The sequence below is a fragment of the Drosophila navojoa genome, chromosome 5, assembly GCF_054131105.1.
Source record: "Drosophila navojoa isolate 15081-1374.11 chromosome 5, UAZ_NAV_1.0, whole genome shotgun sequence".
NCBI classification, from domain to species: Eukaryota; Metazoa; Arthropoda; class Insecta; order Diptera; family Drosophilidae; genus Drosophila; species Drosophila navojoa.
The window spans coordinates 9,291,570-9,308,725 of NC_142893.1; the positions used below are offsets into that span (position 1 = coordinate 9,291,570).

The 17,156-nt window shown below is 38.8% G+C and overlaps 3 protein-coding genes across 3 annotated transcripts; all 3 read left to right on the forward strand.

Moving 5' to 3' along the window:
* The first annotated feature begins 89 nt into the window (after positions 1 to 89).
* MFS1 (Major Facilitator Superfamily Transporter 1) lies at positions 90 to 2,604 on the forward strand. The gene is made up of 4 exons (XM_018106209.3): positions 90 to 226; positions 868 to 1,004; positions 1,076 to 2,164; positions 2,236 to 2,604. Exons 1-4 carry the CDS (start codon positions 205 to 207, stop codon positions 2,458 to 2,460), a joined length of 1,473 nt encoding a protein of 490 aa, XP_017961698.1. The 5' UTR covers positions 90 to 204; the 3' UTR covers positions 2,461 to 2,604.
* A 1,003-nt stretch (positions 2,605 to 3,607) lies between these two features.
* LOC108654705 (putative inorganic phosphate cotransporter) lies at positions 3,608 to 6,027 on the forward strand. The gene is made up of 4 exons (XM_018106212.3): positions 3,608 to 3,763; positions 4,246 to 4,382; positions 4,441 to 5,514; positions 5,575 to 6,027. The coding sequence occupies exons 1-4, from the start codon at positions 3,742 to 3,744 to the stop codon at positions 5,773 to 5,775; spliced, it is 1,434 nt and encodes a 477-aa protein (XP_017961701.1). The 5' UTR covers positions 3,608 to 3,741; the 3' UTR covers positions 5,776 to 6,027.
* A 2,098-nt stretch (positions 6,028 to 8,125) lies between these two features.
* On the forward strand, positions 8,126 to 9,979 carry LOC108654700 (putative inorganic phosphate cotransporter). Its single transcript, XM_018106204.3, has 3 exons — positions 8,126 to 8,392; positions 8,461 to 9,534; positions 9,603 to 9,979. Exons 1-3 carry the CDS (start codon positions 8,228 to 8,230, stop codon positions 9,852 to 9,854), a joined length of 1,491 nt encoding a protein of 496 aa, XP_017961693.1. The 5' UTR covers positions 8,126 to 8,227; the 3' UTR covers positions 9,855 to 9,979.
* The last annotated feature ends 7,177 nt before the right edge of the window (positions 9,980 to 17,156 follow it).

Genomic DNA, 17,156 nt, shown 5'->3' on the forward strand with positions numbered 1-17,156 from the left:
CACTGATACTAACTATCAAAAAAAAATTTCGTGTGTAGCCGACTGTGCGAGTGAGTGTGTGTGTGTGCGCTGATTTCAAACAAATGCAAAAGCATGAAGCATTAACGTGCAGCTGGTTAGGTGTAAAGCCAGCGGAAAACAATTGAGAGTTTGAGTTGCTTGTCGAAGCTGAACGAGCGCGGTTCTCGCATCTAAAATCGAGCGATGACAACGGAAGTGAACAAGGGTAATGAAAAGTCTAGAATATGGTGAACAATTTAGGAATGTGCATCAAGAATTGTCTCTTGAAAAATTCTAACTGTAGTACGGCTATGATATACAATAGTGAAAAATATATATTGAAATAGTTATGGACATTTTCACAAGTTGTAATTCGTAAAACAGATGCCGCAGATTTGTTTGAGTGCAAAATTATTGAAGTGAAGCAAGTGACTAATTCTATTAGAATTTTTTTAGTTACAAAAGAAAGAGTTATTTATAGAAGATCCAAATAATATTTAAATATATATTATGGAATGTATATATATTTAAATTGGAATTTTGTTAGCTAAAAAAAATAGAGTTATGTATAGAAGATCCATATAGGATTTATATGTATTAAATCTGGATTTTATTTATATTAAAATTCGAATTTTATTAGCAAATAAAATGAGTTATTTATAGAGGATCAATCTAAGATTTATATATATTAAATATATATATAAATATATTAAATATCTCTCTCTCTCTCTCTCTGTCTCTCTCACTGTCTCTCTCTCTTTCTCTCTCTCCCTCTCTCTCTCTCTCTCTCTCTCTCTCTCTCTCTCTCTTTCTCTCTCTCTCTCTCTCTCTCTCTCTCTCTCTCTCTCTCTGCCTGCCTGCTCTTAGGTCCCATGCTGGGTCAACGTCATGTGCAAACATTTTTGCTGTTTCTCTCGATCGTCGTCAACTACATAGCCAAGTTCAATGCTGGCGTTGCTGTTGTGGCCATGACCAATGCGGAGAGCACGAATCCCAATTTTCCCGTGAGTACATGCATATACATACATGTATATATAGCTCACTTCGAACTCAATTGAATTGTGAATTCGAATAGGAATACGATTGGAATGAGATGGAGCGTTCGTTCATACTGTCCAGTTTCTTCTGGGGCTATATTTTGACCCAGTTTCTGGGCGGCTGGCTGTGTCGGCACTACGGGGCCCGCTTGACCATGTTCGTGTCCACGTTCGGCTCGGCTATGCTGGTGCTGCTGGTGCCCTTCTTTGTGCCCTGGGGCGGCTGGCAGGCATACTGCGCGATTCGTGTCTGCATGGGCCTGTTTCAGGGCCTGATGTTTCCCTGCGTGCATGCCCACTTGGCCAACTGGTGCCCGGCCACGGAGCGCAATCGGCTGGGCGCCTTGGCCAACATGGGCCTGGATTGCGGCACGCTGCTGGCCATGTATGTCAGCGGACAGGTGGCCGCCTCCAGCTTGGGCTGGCCCGGCATCTTCTACATCTCGTGCGGCGTGGGCGTGGTCTGGTGCATTGCATGGCTGATCTTTGGCGCCGACACGCCTAGGCAGTCGAAGCTGATCAGCAAAGCGGAGCTGAACTACATTGAATCATCGATCATCGATGCGAGCAGCAAGCAGGAGGAGATCAAGGCAACGCGCGAAATACCCGTGCCCTGGAAGGCGATTCTCACCTCGCTGCCCTTCTGGGCACTCTTCCTGGTGCGCTGCACCCAATCGTGGGGCTACTCGACGCTACAGGCCGAGATTCCTGCCTACATGAATGGCGTGCTGCTGCTGGAGATGAAGAGCAATGCCTTATTCTCGGCGCTGCCCTATTTGGCCTCGTGGATCATGGCCTTTGTCTACTTGGTTCTTTCGGATATTCTGTTAACGCGCGGCATTCTCACAATTACGGGCATACGTAAGACCTACAGCTCATTGGCCTCCTGGCTGCCCGCCATCAGCTTGATTGGCCTGAGCTTCCTGGACAGCAATCAGAAGACTTTGGCCATTGTTCTGATGACAGTCAGTGTGGGCATCAATGCCGGCTCCACCATCGGCAGTTGCCTCAACACCATCGATCTGTCGCCCAACCATGCCGGCATCCTGATGGGCATTGTTAACACTGGCGCCAATGTTGTGCCCATTCTCACGCCGCTGCTGGTGGGCATAATAGTTAAGAATGAGGTGATTCTTTAGCAATATCAAAAATATTTCTCTTTATATATCAAATCAATCTTCAATCTTCGATATTTCAGCACGATCGCGTCGAGTGGCAGTTGGTATTCATTATATCCGCTATCGTATTCTTCATTGGCAATCTTTTCTACATTATCTTTGGGCGCATGGTGAACCAGCCCTGGAATGACGCTGACTTTTTGGATCATCAGAAGCAACCGCTCAGCCAGGAGGAGGGACGGGCAGAGAAAACCAAGTCCAAAGCCCGGGAAGCACATAATGCTGCCGTGGTTGGATCAACGTAGGCCATCTAGTGATAGCAGGAAATATGAAATAGCAGCGCTAATAGAACTAAGTAATATCAATTAAGAACCACTCACGGCTGGGTCGTAGATAAACAGCAAACTCTAGTTAATAAATATATATATTCTTAGAGACTCAACAAATAATTTCTAAGATTTCTTATCTGACTTTACTGAATGACTGCGTACTCCAAGCTAATCTTCTTTTCAATTATGTTCTAAGGCAATCGATTTTAATTATATATATAATTGAATTTGATTTTAATGTGACTGCAATTTAGGTGATATTCCAAAGTACAATTCATTTTGAGTACCTCCTGAACTCAGTCAGACGAGAAGCGATTCGTAAGTTACTTTAACTAATTAAAAAATTAATATTAAATTTTTTGAAATAAGTAATAAAATGCATTTCTTGGAAAAGTGTACCCCAATTCTAAGATGGCATATGATTATGCTATGGCATATGATATGATAGCATTAGCTTAAATGAAATAAGCCCGAAGAAAGTTGACACGAAAAAAATCATAGCATACTTTTGTGCGGAAAATAAAATCAGCAAGCAGAGGAGGTGAATAATAAAATGAATTATACATGCGCTATAGAGTCAACAACAAAAGCTGCAATAAAACTATAATAGAAAAAAAAAAAAAAAAAAAAAAAAAAATGAGTTAATATTGTTGGAAGTAGAAATAGATAATACTTAAGATAAAATAAAATAAACTAAATAAATTAGTAGCTGATTAATAAAATAGTATTAGATAATAGACGAAAATAATCTAAACAAGCTGACTAAAATAGCATAAATATAAAAAATAAATGTAATTGCAATAAATATGTATTTTGTTTGTTTATATATATACCTTGACATCATATTTTACCTATCTACAATTCAGTATTGCCATAGGTCAGCAAAACATTCTGATCTCACCTTGTTAGCTGATTTTATGGACCTGCCAAACATGGCACTTTATGGCCTTAAATATGGTTTTCCATTTCAATATATTATTCGCCGCTGGTGTTCAGGTTTTTTTTTTGTTCTTTGGGGTAATTGGGTAGCACGTGCCCCACCTTATCGTTGGATAATCAATGCTGATAAGTTAACCAAAACTGCGAACATAATCAGCTACGATAAGATCGGACTAAAGTGCCAAGAGCTGAGTTACCATTGGCTCCAATTATTCGGCAGTGGTCAGGTGTTTGGATTAAACGTGGCAAAAACACAGCGCGATAGCCAACAAATATTTTTTTATTTACAAATTTCGGTCAAGGACTCAAGCGAACGAGATGGCAGCTGAGGTGAATAAAGGTGAGTTGAAGATGAGAAAAATTAATTAATTAATTAATTAATAATATTTTATTGAAATTTTTGGATATGTAGACCTTAAGCTGATTCAGTTTATGAATTTTATACAAAATTTCTAGTGCTGAATAATATTCAATAATAAAAATATGCATTTCTTCCTTATCTTATTTTTATTATAATTTTTATTTAAATTATGAAACTCTTCAAAAGTCTGCGCGAACTGCGGAATTTCCTTGGCCCATTCGACTTTTGGTCATATATAATATACAGAATTTATACTCTGTCCAAGTGCAATCGGAAATGATCCATAAATATAAACTTGGCGCCTATTCAAGTCGTGTGGCTAGCCACGCTGTCTAATAAATGTCAAGGTGTTTTATGATCTATTTAGATTGTTTAGACTTTAATCGCAGCTAAAAAGCGAAATAGCTTTATGGCAGAGCTGTTTAGCATTCCAATAAATCATATTCTCCGTCTGTTTTCAGGTCCTGCTCTGGGCATACGGCATCTGCAGGCATTGCTTATATTCATAACAATCACCTCCGTCTACATTGGACGCCTCAATGTGGGCGTGTCTGTGGTGGCCATGACCAATGCCGAGTCGACAAATCCCGATTTTCCGGTGAGTACCGATTACAGTTGGTCCCATAACTCTGCTGACAAGTGTGTAATTCCTTCAGGAATACGACTGGACGGAGGCAGAGAAATCGTACATATTGTCCAGTTTCTACTGGGGCTATATTATCACCCAGTTTCTGGGCGGATATCTGTGCAAGTTGTTCGGCGTGAAGAACGTCATGTTTTGGGCCACGTTTGCGTCGGGCGTTTGTAGTGCTGTCACGCCCCTCTTCATCGGCTGGGGCGGCTGGGGCACCTACTGCGGCATACGTGTGCTGATGGGCTTCGCCCAGGGCCTGATCTTTCCCTGCATTCATCAGCATTTGGCGCGCTGGTCGCCGCCGGAGGAGCGCAATCGCCTGGGCGCCCTGAGCCACACGGGCATCGAGGCTGGCAATGTGCTGTCCATGTTTGTGAGCGGCATGATTGCCAAGGGCCCGATGGGCTGGCCGGGCATCTCGTATATATCGGCTGGCGTGGCCTTTGCCAGCTGCGCCCTGTGGTTTGTCCTGGCGGCCAACAATGCCACCGAGTCGCGTTTCATTGGCGAGGCCGAGAGAAACTACATCGAATCGTCGCTGAAGCACAAAGAGAATTACCACAGCACCGTCATTCCCATACCCTGGCGCGCCATATTCACATCGGGTCCTTTCCTGGCGCTGATCGTGGCCCGTTGCTCGGAGACCTGGGGCCTGAGCACGCTGCAGGCCGAGATTCCCGCCTACATGAATGGCGTGCTGCAAATGGACATCAAGGACAATGCGCTCTTCTCGGCGCTGCCCTTCCTGGCCATGTGGATCATGTCGTATGTGTATCTGGTCTTTGCCGACATCCTGCTCTCGGGCAAGTGCCTCTCGCTGACAGCCATACGCAAGACCTTCAACTCGATCGCCTTTTGGCTGCCGGCGGCCACACTGATTGGCATTGGCTTCCTCGATGTGGACCAAAAGAATTTTGCCATCGTCCTGATGACACTCAGCGTGGGCTTCAACAGCGGCGCCACCATTGGCAGCTCCCTTAACTCCATCGATCTGTCGCCCAACCACGCCAGCATCCTGATGGGCATTGTGAACACGTTGTCCAACGTGGTGCCCATTGTGACGCCGCTCGTTGTGGGTCAGATTGTCAGCGACAATGTAAGGCTCGAGTTCTCTCTACTTCTCCATTGTCTAATCTGGTTTCTCTCTTTCGCTCAGACCGATCGCAGCCAGTGGCAAATCGTGTTCATTATCTCCTCGGTGATCTTCTTTGTGGGCAATTGCATTTACCTGTTCTTTGGCACGGCTGTCTCGCAGCCCTGGGATGCCGAAGATTTTCTGCAGCCGCAGCCCATTGCCGGACTGGAAATCGGTGAAAGACAACACGAAAAACCGGATTCGAAAATGCCCATTAGCTAATTGATAGCGCAGCTAATCGAGTACTATTTACCGAGCTAATCATCACATATATGACACAAATACAATGCGCCAAAACTCAACGCTGTAAAGTACACACATTATGTTAGATATACTCAACAGTTGCCCTGCCACTAACAGCACTTCGTTATGTTAATGAAACTGTTAGGCATTATCAATAAATGTTATCGCAAGACACTGACAGAAAATTGTGCCGTAGAAGAAATTGCAATAAAAAATATTATTCTAGTTTTATATTCCATATTTTATTACTGTGAGATATATTTAATATTTATTGTTATTTTTTTTTTTTTATTATTTATTATTATATTATTTTTCCTATGAGACTCACATCTGCGTGCCTTCAAATATCCATATAATTCTTATACTTTAATCATATATAAAACGCATCTCTCCTATGGAATATTTTAGATGAAACTTGCCTAAATCCTCATAGACGATGTGCTTTTGACTCTTTGAGGACAGCTGAATGATATTGTTAGATTTGGAAATATTGTTAAGGCTTTCAAAAAGATTCCGAATTTTTCACTAAGTACATAAGGGCTAAGGCTTTTTGAATGACTGAGATTGAGATTGTGAAAGATAAATAAGACTGGAATTTAATGAATAAAATTCATTCATTCATTGCAATACTTGGCTAGACAAAAGCAGTTCAGTTATTAAAATACTAGTAGCTAAAGGCTTCCTATCTTTTATTCAACAACAATATCATAGCATGCTACTACTACCTAAAAAAAATTCATTTATTGGGTTTTGTTTTCGGCAGTTAAAGGCAAATCAGTGTAATATATAAAGAAAGATAGAATAGCACTCAAATGATCATGATATATTATTATCTTTATGCTTGAATGAAACCCTTTTTTGGTTAACTATCTTTAATCTATAATCTACATATATACAGATATAAAATCAGTGTATCTGAGCCAGTTTACTAAAAGGCTTTTAAAAATATCTAGCCATACCAAATAGTTGTTAACTTTAATGATAGATCAATACTAATCCTTAGATAATCATTAAAGACAACCTTTGCACGGGAAGTATTATTAATTCTTTAATCTTTAGAGCTCTGTTTTAAATTATTTATAATATAATATGAGTGGAAGGACTGTTGAGAATCTTATGAATTAGGCGATAAGGCGAAAGTGGCTAGAAATACTGTAATACATATATATGTATGTATAAGCACTCAAGAGTTGTCAAGCTGTTATGTAGATAAGATATAATATATGGAAGTAAACCGTTTCAAGAGGCTCTTCCTTATGTTATGAAAGAAATCTATAAATGTAAATTAATTTAGGCTTGGCAACTGAACTCGCTTTTGACATATGAAATATTTATTTAAATATTGAAAAAGTCTGTGAAATTAAAAATATTTTCTTGGAAGAGCGCTTATGATTTTATTAATAGTCGAAAGCATTAATCATCTTTTACCGTTGTGGCTAAAACAATAACGTGTCCCATCCGTCTGCTTCTTGCTTTCTTAGCCGCTGCAATCGCAAGGCTTTGAGGTCTGTTGATAACTCACTTAAACTTTACTTTATTTAAAGCGAGTCAATAAAATGTTATAAATAATATTCAGCAATTGTTGACATTGTTATTCCCCACTAGGACAGAGTTTTTTATGTGGTTAAATGCACTGCGACAAAAGTTTGGATGGCGACAAATGGAAAAAGTGAGAAAAAAGCCAAGAAAGTTGTGGAAAACTATGTAGAAATCAATTTAAATTAAGCAACTCGAAGATAAGAATTACTAAATTGAGCTATTTATAGATTTTCTATTTATATTCGATTTTTGTTTTTTGCAGTGTATTTGCCACTTGAGCGACATTAGATTATTATGATTATATATTTCGTTTTCATTTTGTTTGCGAAATATTATTTTGAAATCATATCGATTAATTGTATTATTTATTTAGCTGGTAGCATCGCCGCTAATCAGGGCATTATTATTAACTTGACAATTTGATTAAATTCATAAAGCACATTTAAAGAGACTCATTCACGCGCTGAGTATTAACAGCTGGCCTGGCCCTGTGTGTGGCCACAGCTGTTGGCCCCGAAGCCGTGAACTTCAGTTGGCCAAAATCTGTTGGCAAATAAACAGCTCAAGATTAGACGTCACATTCGACTCTATTTTTAGCATTTATTTGCATTGGCTGATAGGTGGAACGTCACCAGCCTGATCTTGCCAGGAGAGTACGAAGCTGTGCGTCAAGCGGCCGGCAGTCGCTTGAGTGTGCATGAATGAATTGCGCTGCGTGGCTAGTCTAGTCAGCCGACAGCCAGACGGCCAGTGGCGTTTTCATATAAAAGTCGACACTGCCGTAGCTACCAGCTCCAGAAGCGTTCCACCCAACAACTGGTGCACAGATATATAAGAAATAAAATAAAGTAAAGTTAAGTTAACAGAAGCAAACCTGGCCACAGCTCGAGCCATGAATAGTCAGTGCCAGGCAGTCAAGGGTCCGCGCATCGGTGTGCGGCATTTGCAGTCGCTGCTGCTGTTCCTGGGCCTCACAGTCATACACATTGCCCGCTTGAATGTCAGCGTCGCCATCGTGGCCATGACCAATGCCGCATCCACAAATCCCAATTTTCCGGTAAGTACCCGATGCCAACTGCAAGCGCCTACAGCAGCAAAGCTGATCACGTCCTCCGTCCTCTGCAGGAATACGATTGGACGGAGCGCCACAAGTCGTATATTCTGTCCAGTTTTTATTGGGGCTACATTTTGACGCTGTGCCCGGGCAGCTTCCTCAGCCGTCGCTTTGGACCGAAGATCGTGTTCTTTGTGGCCGCCATTGGCACGGCCGTGTTTAGCCTGATTACGCCGTGGTGCATCTCCTGGGGCGACTGGCAGGCCTTCTGCGCCCTGCGCATACTGCAGGGCCTCTTCCAGGGCGTCATCTTTCCCTGTGTCAACGAGCATCTGGCCATGTGGTCGCCGCCAGAGGAGCGCAATCGCCTGGGCGCCTTCAGCTTTACGGGCTCCGACTGCGGCACTGTGCTGGCCATGTTCATCAGCGGCATGATCGCCAATGGCGCCCTCGGCTGGCCGGGCATCTCCTACGTCTCGGGCATATTGTGCATTGCCTGGTGCATACTCTGGCTCATCTTTGCCGCCAACAATGCCACCGAGTCGCGCTTCATCAGCGAGGCCGAGTGCAAGTATATCGAGTCCTCGCTGCAGCACAACGAGCACTTCCACGAGCGCAGCATACCCATACCATGGCGTGCCATTTGCTGTTCGGTGCCATTTATGGCCCTGCTCGTCGCCCGCTGCTCGGAGACGTACGGGCTGAGCACGCTGCAGGCGGAGATTCCGTCGTACATGAACGGTGTCCTCGACATGGATATACAGAGCAATGCGGTCTTCTCCTCGCTGCCCTTCCTGGCCATGTGGCTGCTCAGCTATGTCTATCTGATCGTGGCGGACATTGTGCTCAAGCGCAAGTGGCTGTCGCTCACCTCGGTGCGCAAACTCTTCAATACGCTCTCCTTCTGGATACCGGCCGTGGCCCTGATTGTGATTGGCTTCCTGGACGAGGATCATGCCAATTGGGCCATTGCCCTGATGACGCTCAGCGTGGGCGTGAACAGCGGCTCCACCATTGGCAGCTCCCTGAACACCATCGATCTGTCGCCGAATCACGCCGGCATCCTGATGGGCCTCAGCAATACGGTGGCCAATGTGATACCCATTCTAACGCCACTGATCGCAGGCGTCATTGTGGTGGATAAGGTGAGTTGGAGATATGTCTATAAAGTATATCACTTACATCTGAATCATCTGTTTTCATCTGATTGCAGCACGATCGTGGCCAATGGCAAATTGTTTTCGGCATTGCGGCCATCATCTTCTTTCTGGGCAATTGCGTGTTTCTGATTTGGGGCACGGCTGAGGCGCAGCCCTGGGATGCCGACGACTTTCTGAGGCCCAAAGATGCCGAGACATGCCCGGAGAAGTCGCCACCAGTTGCTGAAATCGCGCCAGCCAAGCCATCCGCGCTGGAGCCGCGCATGAGCTGGCCGGATCGCCATGCGGCAAAGAGCAGCGATTGATTTAAGGCGGACAAAGAATTAGTTGTATTTATCAGTATTAACAAATAAGCAGGATGTAATTTATTTTATTTATAAGGCCGTAAATGTGAGCTTAGGTAAAATTATATTTATAGAAATCAATTGAATTTCACATATTGTTTTTGTTGGGAAGGCGAAAAAGTCAAGACTCTTGAGTCATAATCTAATCGGACAATTTCAATAAAATATATATGCGACAATTTATATGTATATTAAGGTGAAATATTTGGTCAATCGACAGCCACCCGGTCAGCTGTAGAGGGAGAGGGATGGAGAGGGAGAGAGGGAGAGGGAGATAAATCGAACAGTTGTGAAAACATTTGTCACAGCTGTTTGATTTAGCAAACCCATTGAGAACTGATACCAAGCGCTACGTATGCTATATATTTAAAAGCTCTTTGTGTGCTTTGCACCTGCTTCTAAGGGGGCAATTACAGTTAGAGATAGAGCTCGATCAGAGAGCTTGAGGCCAGGCACGCGACTCACTGTCTGTCTCTGTGTCTCTGGCTGTCTTCCTCTCTATCTAATCAGCCGGCATCTGATCAAATCGAAACTATGATCGTAATTGATTTCCTCGCAATTGATTTATCATCCATATTTGCACTTTGATAACAATTCTTGGTCATTGTGTGTGCCCTAGTCCACTGGCCTAGACTTTGTATCGATATGTGTGCATGTATGTATTTGTTTATCAACAAACTATTATAATGTCGTTGACTTTATCTGTTTTGCCTTGCCATTGTCTCATTGGACTTGCTATAAATGGAAATCTGTTTCTCATTCTTTTTCATTGCTTTTCTAGTCAATTGTCCACATATCACATTACACAGTAATTAGTTAATTTGATTCATTTGGCTAATTGGCTGTTACAGGCAGCGACACTGGCTGAAGTAGCGAACACACATTTTACATTTTACACTTTGCATTACACTCTAGACTCTTGTAGCTTGTGTTTACTCTTAAATGACTCAATGCACAATGGGTTCACAAGTGAAAATGATATAAATTTAGATATGTATTTATATACATATTTATATTTTTTTAATTAATTAATTATATTTATCATGAACAAGGGATCTTAATTATTTTTTAAAATTCTAAATCTAATAATTATAAATAAATCTAATCTAGTGATTGTTAGAGTTGTAGAGGCCATAGGCTGATTTAATTTCTATCAAAAGACTCTCTGGACTGTTGGAGAATCGAATCAACCTGAGGTAATGGAGAAACAAATAGAAGAGCGGAATAAATCTAGCTTGCAGACTCGCTTAATTATTCAGCTTTAGGGTCATACAGCGCATAAAACTTATTAAAAAAGGTTTACCAACCTAAAACCGAGACTATGCTAGCACAAGACTTTTCTGTACTGTTTGTAATAGTTATTAAGTGAGCCAAAAAGTATTCTACATATTTCAGCTTGACTTCGTTAATCAAGTGTTTGCTGATTGGTTCGTTAGCTTTGAAGCATGCGACGCCTTTGATTGGAGGAATTTAATAATCAAATAACTAAAATTAATCTGAAATGTGATACGACAATTTGATTTGTAATTTTCAACAGAGTTTTCTGTGACATAAGATACCCTATTATATATTTTTAAAATATGTATATATTTTCAAAATGTTTTATATGTTATTTTTGTCAGGAAATGTTCTGCTACTGTTCTGCTTGGTTGTAGCTTAATCTAGTTTTATATTTAAGGGAGTAAACAAATTAGCAGAGAATGATCAATACATATGTAGATTTAGACATACATTTGTATATGGAAATCCAGAAGTTCGTTGCTTAAGTCTTTTGTTTTGAGAGGCAAAAACTGATATTGCATGTGCATATGTAAGCATACATTAAAAGACTTTTATAAGACATTTATAAGAGCATCAATAAAAAGGCTATCTATAATTTTATTACATGCTGAAATAGTATCAATTATGAAATTAAAGTGCCTCTTTGATAAATCAAAAGCAACAAAATAAATATAAAAATAATATAGGAATTTAGGGTCATATTATAATTACATTAGACAGCAAGCTATATCTACATAAAGCCGTCTATTTATATAAATTGTAACCAAGTGCAACTCCTGTAGTTATGTAAATGATTAGTTATATTACTTTTAACTCAAGCCACAAAGTATACTAAAGAAATGTTGGTTTACAGCCATTACACCAACTACTGTAACGCCTTAGCTCTCTAGTCAAAACATAGCTCATATACCAGACTTATATTATAGAAATTAATTATATTTTCTTCCAATTGATAATTGAGAAAATATTTCACGTATTTGTAGCTAGCTTGTGCACAGCGCTATTTTAATAGGCCTTTAATTAATTAGATTTGAGCCAATTAAAGATCAAACATCTTAATGTATTCCACAGCCGATCGATGATTTTCTATTTTCCATTTGACTTGTAAACTGTGTTTGGATTGGAAAGATATATATTCTATTTAATGATATATTTGTGGTTAAAATATATATATATTTTACTGTGTGTGGCATATGAGATAAATATGCATATTAAATTTCCAGTGTGTACTGTAAAGGTGTCATAAATAATAGCATTTATATTATCCAAATTATAGAGTGAAACGCTACCAATGGGAGTTTTAAGAAAATTATTCTAAACATATCATATCTCCAGTTTCTATTATTTCATTATTATAGATAACATTCAAGCTAATATGCTCCACAAATCCAGTTTAAATAAAATTTGGGCAACCAATATACCCCAATCACTTTTCGAACGAGGTACAGCAGCTGTCTAGCCGCTGACAACGTCTCAAACTCACCTCGTTGCTGCGCCCATTTCGGCTTATCTTGAAAAGTTCTGGGGACTACCTGCTGTTACTGTATTCTGTTTTTTTTTATTGTTTTGTTTGGGTTTGTTTTCAATATCTGGTACGTATGTATTTAGCGTGAAGACAAAACATAACTGACAGGTAGAAGTGTTTTATGACTTAGCCAATAAATCGTTAGCTGATGGACTTATAATTGAATTATACATTTCTGCAGATTAGATTGGAACTGAGGTTTACAATCCAATATAAAATAGGCAACGAATTGTATTTTTTGTTTGGCCTTTCAATTTAGAGGAAAGGAAAGGCCGAGATAAGAATTTTCCTGACAGCTGAATTAAGTATGAATATTATAGTTAAGACAGAGTCTTAGATCTGGTTTTAGTTGTAGAAAGTTTTGCTTTAACTAGCTGCCACATTTGAGAGGGTATTAGCTGTGCGTTGTTCTAGGATTTTGTGATTCCCAAACGTCTTTACTTAACTTTTTTTCGATAAAACTTTGGCTTGACAATTGACGTAATTCGCGCGTCAATCTGTAGCATTTTTGTGCTCTTTTATGTGTTTTAATATCGCTGGAAACGTTTTAACGTGTACCCGATAATAGCAAGTATTGTACTTATTGTTGTGAGATGAACTTGTTGTCGATAAATCTGTAAGATTTTATGCTCTACTAACTAATGAATCAGGAAATTTCACTCACAAACAAAATATATAAAAATATAAACGTAACATTCTACAATTGAATCGAGTTGTATAAATGCATTCGCATATTATTATATTATGAAGAAAATAACTGAGAATCAATATGAACATCAGTTGATCCATTAAATATATTCATAAACAAAACAATTTATATTTCTATAAACAATTTATAAATTTACATATATACATAAAGCTATTTTATAACCATTTAATGTACGTTTTGTACTTCGTATTCGGTTGAAAGAGCGCAGACTCAAAACAGCAAAATCGGAATCGCTGTTTGGCATAGTTAATCAGAGCTACGGCCTAGACCATAAAGTGGCCAATCAATGTCATCGAATGTCGACTCAACTGCTGGTAATTAGCATGCGCCACGTTGTGCTCACAGCGCCGAATAATACCGATACCGCTAGCATTATAGTTATCTATTCGCCAATTTGGCTTCCATTGAGCGGGTGGCTAAAATCGGGGGAACTTGAACTTGAATTTACATGTGACTCGCTGTGTTCGCGTAATCACAAAATTAAGGAACTGAACATGGTTGGCCAGCTTTGGCTATGGTCAAGATCAAACAGCAAAATGTTTTGCATATCAAAAGCGAGAATGTTTTGGTTAAATAAGTAGAGAATAACAGATACCCTGGAAGTAATTAATTGTTGTTGAATTTGAAATAAATAAGTAGATGAAATAAGAAAGTAGATTTTTCTAAATAAATTATATATATGAAATAAATGTATCTCAATAGCTCTTGGACATCTATCTAAATATTGGCTGTATAAAGTGCAAAATTAACAAGAAAGAAAGCTCTAGTCGAGACTGCTCGACTACGAGATCCCCTGAACCCTACAAGCAACTGATATTTCAATAATAATTAGCACCCACACACGCACTCATGCAAACAAATACACGCACACACACACTCACATATACAGGCGATTGCGCTTGGGTTGCGCTGCAGTGTTGGCAATATTAGGAGAACTTTTTTGTTGAATAATTTAATTTCTAGACGTACGATCGTAATGAAACTTTCAGAACGTATTCATATTGTTTAAATGTATGTGTATACCGAAGCACAAGTCTCTAGTATTTGATATACGACTTTTACAAAGATTATGGTGAGGGGGTGGATTTGGGGGTGGGGGGTAAATTTTAACAAAAACCGAAATTGTATGACATGCGTCTTAATATACATTTTAAATTTATACACTGTAGCTTGAAAGATGTAGGAGATATAATTTTTAAACTGATATTCGATAAGGTTTTTTATCGATAAAAAAGTATCGGAATGAGTTATCGTTTTTTAGTGATAAACTCGATATCCGCGTGATATATACGGACATTTTAAAAAAAAGTTGAAGTCTCTAGCTCTTGTATCTTCTGAAATCGACGCGTTCAAACATACGGACAGACGGACGGACGGACGGACGGACGGACGGACGGACAGACAGACGGACAGGGCTAAATCGACACAGCTTGTCGCCCTGATCAAGAATATATATACTTTGTGGGGTCTGCCACGCCTCCTTCTGCCTGTTACATACATTTTAACAAAACCATTATACCCTGATTTCCCATTTTCAATGGGTTCAGGGTATAAAAAGATATAATATACATAAAAGAAATAATTTTTTTTTTTTTTGACATAATAAAGAAAAAGTAAATAAAATTAAAAGTAATTTTTATTTATTTATATATTTATTTGTTTTGTAATCTTTTCTCATTTTAATATACCCACTTTATACTTTTTTTTTACTTTAATTTGCTGCTTTGTTTTAACTTCTTCTTACCTTATGTTTCACCAATTTTAAAAACAAATTGAATTACACTATGTATAGCAAGCTGTTCTCCTACTTTGAGAGTTTTTAGGCAAGCTAGCCAAGCTGAATAGCTTCTCCAAATAAAGGGTATATAAACAATAAAAATTATTATAATAATTTATAAAGCTGCTCCTAAGTGATATCATAATCACGTTTCACTTCACAGTGCCAACTATAAGTATATATAAATGCAGGGTATACGATTTGTTTGTGCACCTCAATCTAATGCAGGGTATAAGGGAACATTGTGAAACAATTATGGTTCAGCTTCCTCATAATCTACAGCAAACTGGCAATTTCACTTTAAGCTATCTCCTCTAATTACAGGGTATTTGAAATCACATTGAAACAAAACGATGAGCTGGTTTTGGCTGGCAATGCGGGTCGCACGTCATAAAATAAATAAATGAAATGCATTGCATTGCAACTGCTAATTTCGCTGTTGTAGAAAATATGTCAATACTATAATTGCGACCGGGATTACCTATATACATACAGATACAGATACAGATTGATATATGTATATATCCATCTAACAACATGAACATGAACGGGCGGGCATTTCGCATTACAAACGGCAATTATTTTCGCCCCTAAACATTGCAAACAGTCTAAATAAAAGGAATCTAGACACAGATCGTACATATCATTAATACGTTATATGCCCCCAACGTGTACAGCTACAGATGCAGCTAGAGATACAGTTACAGCTGCAGACACGCGGACACACTGGGTGGCGTGGCTGGGGGCTCAGCGAAACCGCCTCATCATTTGCTTACAAACATTTCGTTCATATAACTATTAGAATTTTTTTAATTGGTCTACGATTTATGATTGTTTGCCTATTGGAATGATATGCGCTTTTTTTTCAGACTTCATAAATCATGAATTTACAGCCGGAACTTCAAGCAAAACTTTTACAACTTTAGATTTTTGGACTTGAAAGTGATTTGTGGTGAAAGATTTGCATCAGTAGAGTTTCATTGATGGGCTGAGAGTGTGCGGAGTTGACAGCTTCAATGTGTTGTAGAAAGACAGACATCTCAACCTTTTAAAGTGTATATCAATTATTATTGAAATTTAGATAGAACCGAACTCAATCAGTTCGGAATTTTATTTTACTATCTAGCATTTCTTTAGGCATTTCTTAGAAACGTTTGGGCTATTTATATGTAGTGTAGTAGTATAGATATATGTTCATAGATAGATAGATAGATACTTTCGTATAGATTCTACTTTCATTCGTATGATCCATTACTTTTAACATTTCCCTAAAATAGATTAATATCAATATAAAATTGTACGAGTTTTGATATATCTCTTATCCCAACCTTGTTAAATTTTTTATATATATTAACTCTATTAAAAGTTTATATATTTTAAATTCAAGTATTTCAGGTCTCTAGAGCCAGAAGTATTAGGCAAAACCAATATACTCGTTAAAATATATATAGCAGATGTCACGATTATAATCAATCTAGATTTATGAGCCAAACTTCAAAGCAGAACGTTTGTTAGCATCTATATTTGCATTTTCAGTAAAAAACGAATTCTAAGAAGATGCACGACCACAATATATAAATAATTAATATATACACAGTATATATATATATGTATATATATATTGATAACAATTAAACTCGTTAGCTTAGAAATACCAAAATACAAAATTATATATTAATATTAATTGCAAATTGCATCAATTTGGGGTTCATTAAAATATTACAATGCAAATACTAGACTGTGCTTCATTGTCAACCTTTTGATGGGCTCAAATGACATGGAAATGCGGCTTAAATTTACAGAAAACCGATTAACACCTGCGCTCGGACAATCAAATTCAATTATTGTGTGTGTGTTTCACTTCAATCAAATTCCAGCAACACAAAAAATGTATATATTACGAAATAAAAGTAGATATAAAATGAGGCAGCTGACATAACAATGCGAATTCCATTGGCTCAGCGAGGCATG

What these genes read in the sequence shown, in the direction of transcription:
- MFS1 (XM_018106209.3), top strand. Translation starts at nt 205, where the DNA reads ATGACAACGGAAGTGAACAAGG. An exon ending in GACAACGGAAGTGAACAAGG is followed by an intron (nt 227 to 867) that starts GTAATGAAAAGT and finishes GCCTGCTCTTAG; the next exon opens with GTCCCATGCTGGGTCAACGT. An exon ending in GCACGAATCCCAATTTTCCC is followed by an intron (nt 1,005 to 1,075) that starts GTGAGTACATGC and finishes GAATTCGAATAG; the next exon opens with GAATACGATTGGAATGAGAT.
- LOC108654705 (XM_018106212.3), top strand. Translation starts at nt 3,742, where the DNA reads ATGGCAGCTGAGGTGAATAAAG. An exon ending in CGACAAATCCCGATTTTCCG is followed by an intron (nt 4,383 to 4,440) that starts GTGAGTACCGAT and finishes TAATTCCTTCAG; the next exon opens with GAATACGACTGGACGGAGGC. An exon ending in GTCAGATTGTCAGCGACAAT is followed by an intron (nt 5,515 to 5,574) that starts GTAAGGCTCGAG and finishes TCTTTCGCTCAG; the next exon opens with ACCGATCGCAGCCAGTGGCA.
- LOC108654700 (XM_018106204.3), top strand. Translation starts at nt 8,228, where the DNA reads ATGAATAGTCAGTGCCAGGCAGTCAAGGGTCCGCGCATCGGTGTGCGG. An exon ending in CCACAAATCCCAATTTTCCG is followed by an intron (nt 8,393 to 8,460) that starts GTAAGTACCCGA and finishes CGTCCTCTGCAG; the next exon opens with GAATACGATTGGACGGAGCG. An exon ending in GCGTCATTGTGGTGGATAAG is followed by an intron (nt 9,535 to 9,602) that starts GTGAGTTGGAGA and finishes ATCTGATTGCAG; the next exon opens with CACGATCGTGGCCAATGGCA.